Source organism: Amblyomma mixtum, chromosome 2 (genome assembly GCF_055824585.1).
Source record: "Amblyomma mixtum isolate Tamu chromosome 2, ASM5582458v1, whole genome shotgun sequence".
In the NCBI taxonomy this organism is placed as follows: Eukaryota; Metazoa; Arthropoda; class Arachnida; order Ixodida; family Ixodidae; genus Amblyomma; species Amblyomma mixtum.
Genome location: NC_143013.1, coordinates 320947650 through 320953649, shown reverse-complemented (window position 1 = coordinate 320953649; position 6000 = coordinate 320947650). Strand labels below are relative to the sequence as shown.

Sequence of the window (6000 nt, the reverse complement as noted above, 5' to 3'; positions counted from 1 at the left end):
GTTCAGTCACCAACAAAGACGACAACGTCCGCTTTTTCCGCACGCTGGCCCTCATTACACAGCTCATGACCAGAATCTCACTGAAGGTCGCGTGGGAAGCAGCTCAGCCACGTCGGTAGCTTTGGTTCGCATACCTCAAGGCGAAAGTTTTTCAGTGGTCTTGCATCCGCATTCTGCCGATGCAGGTATCAAGCTTTGCGCAGGTGCATGTAGGAAACGCAGGTGAAAGCAGAAAATGCACGGTTGACGCCATCTCGTTAATAAAAAAACAAAAAAAAACAAATACCTTTTTATAACTGCGAAGCTTGCAGCGTGACAAGCGGAGAATTATTTTGAACGCATGCGATTGAAATAGTTATACGTAAAATGATTTTTTCGTAATGCCACGCCAGCTTCACCGGGGCGCATAGCTGTTAGAAAGCCTCGAAATAAAGAGGAAACCCAACTAAGAAATCCTCTCACTTGATAACTGCACAGATTGAACAAAGAGCCGCAGCATGATAGTTTATAGACCACAACTTTTATTGAGTCTGATAAGAGCTTGGCTTCTGAAAACTCCGGTTCTCATACGAGATGGAAGAGATAAGCTCATCAACATAAGTTAAATTAATAGATTTATCAATAAAATATGAGTGTAGAACTCAACGTTATTATTGTCGCCGGTTTTCGGCGCAAAAACTAGCGCAGGTAAAACTCCTTGAGCTAATGTCACGAAGTAAGCTTCCTATTTAAGACATGGCACATACATGCTAACAGAGAGCCTCATGAACTGCATTGCATATGCTTTATGCGGACTTATGTTTAAATGCAGCGTCCGTACACTCAGTAAGGTAAGCAGACCACTCCTGTGCCCCCTTCTTGCTTACGGAGTGAAAAAGAAGACGCCATGAATTTTTTAGCAACTGCAAAATTACATGACGCAGCGCTCTTATATGTCTTGAACCCGTAAGCGAGGGCAAAATGATATGTTATATTGCAGCAGTGTGTCTTTACATTCTTAGTCCGACACTGTCGTAGCTAATGCCCTACACAGCAAAAAGCAGTCTCTAGGGGTTAAACTTAATTGATAACAAAATACCTCCCTGAAAGAAACAGCTCACAACTCAGTTCGAGGGCATATCTTAAGGAGGTTGCGAACATAAAAAGCATAAATACTACAAAGTATAACGACCCTAACATGCAGCACCAAAAACACAATTTGTCCAGTGATGAGGTGTTGATGACCGAAGACACAGTAGCAGTAGTCTGTTGATTGCGTCTAGGTTTGAAAAATCCTGACACGTTGACAAACATTCTGAAGAGATGGAATTTTTCCCTCGCTTGTGTTCATACAGGTGCCACTACTACAGTAATGCCGCTGTTTGTTCTAAACAGCTCGTGAACTACGAGCCTCACACGCGCACCAAATGGTTTCTTGGCACAGGCAGAGACGGAGAAAGAGTGAAGACACCGGCACTCGTCGCATATTACGAACGGCAGACCAACTTTGCCGCAACGCCGAGCGCGAGCAGGCAGGAAGAGTAACAGCACGCGACTATTTCCCACTTGTAGAGCAGCGTTGCGCCATTCAAGCTCACGCACAGCGTTTCTCGGCACGTATAAGAGGTCCGCGGCGGGGTCCGGAGGCAGCCGTATCCACTGAAGCTGTCTTTTCAGCCGACGCAGCACCACAGGAAGCACCGCTAGCGGACACGCAACAATGACCCTCGGCGTAGGTGAGTCTCGTCAAAGTAGTTTTCACCGCTAGCGGACACGCAACAATGACCCTCGGCGTAGGTGAGTCTCGTCAGAGTAGTTTTCAGGGTTTCCGATTCGCCGACCACGCCAGGCGTGGCTGGCATCGAGGGAAGAGGTAAACGCCGCCGATGGGTGGCAGCACCGACTCTGGTCGGCATCTCGACTGGGAACTGACGCAGCGGCAGCCAGTCGTCAGGAGGCGGGGTCCGGCGTGATGACGTCACCTTCGGGCCGCACTGTGGCGCTTATCACGGAGGCCGTAGTGGATGGAATGTACAGCTGCCAGGGTTCAGCGGCGCCTGCTGGCTCGTATGCTCGCTAGTGGAAAGAGTGGAGGTGCCAGTGGTGAGTAGCACCTGGTGGAAGGGAGCTCAGCTCCAAGGCGCCCCGCCCCGGCTCTTGCGCTTCCGTCCGGTCCGCCGCGGGGGTCGGTCTCCCGCACGACTGTCGCCTGCAATAGTGCGCGCTTGTGGTTCATCCTTCCAGGCATTAGGTCCTTTCCTGCCATTAGTTGCTACGCTCAGTCTTTATAAAGCGTTAGCTGCCAAGCCGCTTTCGCCGCAGAATATGCTGTCGAAGGTTATGTCAGTGGCAGCTACGCACGCCCCTACATGGCGCGGTAACTACCGAGTAAAACTGAACTGGCAGTGTTTTGCGGACGGTGCGCTTTAATGTACAATAGTATTGATATGGCCCGCAAACTAGCGATGAGAGGTATTTAGCGAAGACTTTCGTACTTGGTTTCTCTACAAGGCGGAACATAAGCTTGATACGAGCCACTAATATGTAAGCATAAACAGGACAAAAGGTTTGTTTTCTGTTTTAAGGGGAGGAATGGCTCACTATTTGTATAGCTTTGTATGCAATATAAATGATTCATATAAATAAATGATGATATAAATTATCAGTGATTTACGAGTGCGCACTTCGCAAGCACAATGAATTCCTCTCTACTTCTCTTGAATAACACCGCTGAACAAACTTAGAATAAGGTACCGTTATCGGCGCATAGTGGACAGCACTCATCTTCTTTCTGGAACTTTATTGGACATGAAAGCTTGGGACATCGCTGTCTTCGACAGCGAGATTTGCCATCCTGTGGAAAAAATAAGAACATTACCTTTTTAAAATAATCCCGTAAACACTAACAGATTACGGATCACAATCATAATAATATGTGCACTCTTTTTTTTTTTTTAAGACAGCACTAAATGCACAAATGCATCCAGTATTGGTGTCTTTGAGCAGGCAAATTCGAGAGTCTAGGAGCAACAGCCTTGTTTGTGCTACATTGGAACTGAGCAGCACTATTTGCATGCTGGCATGCAAATCGAAGCTATTGTAATGCACAACCTTAAATTGGTACTGTGCTTCAGTGTCTTCCTAGCCAAAAATAACAGATTTCTGGATTCCAACAGAAATTCAGGGCATTTAAGCTGTTTCTGCGGTGGACACATTCTGCACTCTGCATTTTCCAATCATTTAAATACAAAACTGAGGTTGATGAGATTTGGCAGATATCCTGTGGCTCATTTCACTGGAACCATCATAACGCCAGAGCTAACTGATGGTTCAACAATACGTAATTCTTTGGTTTCTCGCGAACATTCATCGTAAAATATGCACATGAAATATATGTGCGGAAACCTGTAAACAAGTGAAGTACAGAAAAAATAAATTTTGTATTATTAATGATTAGTTTAAGAATCCCATAAGAAGCACCGAATCATGATCACACATTTAACTTTCTGGGCCTAGGAATGATGTTCTTGCATAAAAGGAGCTTACCTTGCAGTGGCATCGTATGCATTTCATTTCGCCGAAAGGCTGCACTGTTGGATGCCATTCTTCTCCATTGTGAAAAACTTGGAGCTGAAACTGACATCCTGCATAGAAAATGAAGGTACAAATAGCAACATACAGGCACACCTGTACACGGGATGCAATAGCCATTGCACAATTTATGTTATTAAAGTTATTTTTGTGTCTGCTGAGGCAGTGTTTTACTTACCACCACTTGATAAGATGTCCTTTGGTGTCTTTTTCGAGCCTTGGTCATGAAGCTGTGCCGCAGCACTGCCATCCTGAGATTTCACTGGAATAACATCTAAAATAAAATACAGTTTATGCAGAATAAGAGTGAGAAGACTAAGGCAGCTAGAATGATTTCATTTGCAGCAGTGAGAATGGCTATCGTCTCCAGATCAATAATTCGCAGTGACAATTGCTCCACTTCTCATATAGGCATAAAATAAACCATAATGTTGATACGGCCATAAATGGTTAAAGTTATTTCACTGAGACAAGCACTACTAAAAAGTCAGGTTTTCATGATGAAATACAAGTAAGAATTATGCGTGAGCAAGCATTCTAGCTCTAAAGTACATTTGCTTGGGTGTATGCTTAGCTTTTGCTTTAAACAGTGACAGACCACATACATGAATTTCACAGATGCGGAAACCACTGCAAAACTTCCCAGTGAAATGCTATTGTACGCAGCATGAATAGGTTTTGGTGCAACCAATTTCAGCATACTGGAACTTTTATTTCAGAGAAAAGATGGAAACCACTTAAGTACAAGTTCCTAGCCAGAACGCGTAACTTCAGCAGATGTGCATCTTATCCGCACAACTACATGCACTGTAACTGTCAACAGCTGAGCTTCTAAGCCTTCATGGTGCCATGCTTGTGCCTGTGAAACTCTGGGACGCTGTGTCTGTTTTAGTTTTGTATGGTGACGCAGATGCTTTAAGTCAGAGCAGTAGACGTGCCTGTCACCAGGTGTACTTTCCTTAGTCGTTTGCATAGGTCTAGACAGATGGCCCTAGAATTTCGTGCATCAGCACTAAGACCTTTGTTTTTTAGTGGAAGAGTGTACAATATAAAATGCCAAAGTTCTACAGAAAGCTACTTCATTCAAAAAATTCCGAGGAAGATTTCGGCATATTAAACTAAATGCCCTCAGAAACCACTCAGTGCTTGTTATTTACTTTAATTCGTCAAAATAATGCACTACGCATCCGTTTCAGCACAGAAAACTTTCATTTGAATGAGCATTATATGAAAGTTCCCCATGATCCTCTGTAATTAAAATCGAGTTCTTTCAAGTGGTATTTCAGTGATCCGCTTTACCAAAGTGCTAATGGAACCATATTACACATGGAATTTTGTTTTCTTCTGGAATCAAGATCAGTTGTTATGGGACAATCTGAATTAAAGCCCACAATGTCCCATTAAACTTAAATTTTCATTAAGGTGCATTTGCAGTAGTGTATTACACTGAGCACACTTATTTAAAGACACTATGAAAACACACTTGGACACTTCTTGCAGCAGGAAAGAGCATTTTCTCGATAGGCATCCTTTTCTGGGCAGCTCAGTGGCGGACAAGTGATGCGACGACACTCCACTATGAGTGTAGTGGGCTGTAAAGAAAAGGATTATTAGAAAAAGGATTTAAAATATTCAGCTCATAAAAAGCACTGCCAGTTATCTAGTTGGAAATTCATACAGTTACTAGAATCAACAGGTCTACATGCTCTCCTTGAGTGACAAATTAGAGCTTATATTTTTCCCCAGTAGTCTTTACAAACGGACAGATTGGTCTGCAGGATGAGGGACTCATTAGGATATATTTATGAAAGATTCCAAAAGCACTGAATAATCACAGAATCTTATTTCTTTTATTGCAGCTTTCTTGAACAGAGACAGAAACTAATTCAGAAATTGTTTTAGACAGAAAACAGTTTTAAACAGCCAAGAACAAAAGACAACTATGTGCGTTCGGTGGGAACCAAACTCATGGTCTCCTGAATGCCACCAGTGTGGGGTGCAAAAAATAATAAATTTCAGTTACACTTAATTGGGGTAGATATAGAATGTCATAACTGTCAAGAGTACAAACCGTTTAGAAACAAAACTTAACCTGACAAGTGCAGACAGCGCAGCGGCTGAACCCAAAAGGTGGGATGTATGGGTGCCATTTGGAACCGGCCAGGTGAAACTTTTTATCTCCCTCGAGGAAGCAGCCATGCGGCGAGTGGGTGACACCAGGCATGAAGGTAGCACCCAGATCACTAGATTCATCTGCATGGCACCGAGACACAGCATGAGTGCAAGGCCTGGATGCTGGCAAATCAACAGATTAGAATTCGCAGGTTTTATCATCACAGAATCTTCAGTGCATCACCCAGAGATTGAATATGTCCTCTGAATTTCAGCTTGAAAACTTAAGGAAACTGCTTTTGTTTCCCCATATTAAAT

The 6000-nt window shown here is 43.6% G+C and overlaps 1 protein-coding gene across 2 annotated transcripts in view; it reads right to left on the bottom strand.

Annotated features, from left to right (window-relative positions):
- Nucleotides 1–498: 498 nt before the first annotated feature.
- LOC149365150 (dorsal-ventral patterning protein Sog-like) overlaps nt 499–6000 on the bottom strand; it is a 209030-nt gene continuing 203528 nt past the window's right edge. For both annotated transcript variants that reach the window (XM_089575241.1, XM_089575240.1), the window contains exons 18-23: nt 5663–5823; nt 5054–5162; nt 3749–3844; nt 3526–3623; nt 2734–2833; nt 499–2188 (exon numbers count right to left, since the gene is read on the bottom strand). In XM_089575241.1, the coding sequence (XP_089431367.1) occupies nt 2109–2188; nt 2734–2833; nt 3526–3623; nt 3749–3844; nt 5054–5162; nt 5663–5823 (644 nt within the window). In that variant the 3' untranslated portion in view covers nt 499–2108. The remainder of the gene's footprint in view (nt 2189–2733; nt 2834–3525; nt 3624–3748; nt 3845–5053; nt 5163–5662; nt 5824–6000) is intronic.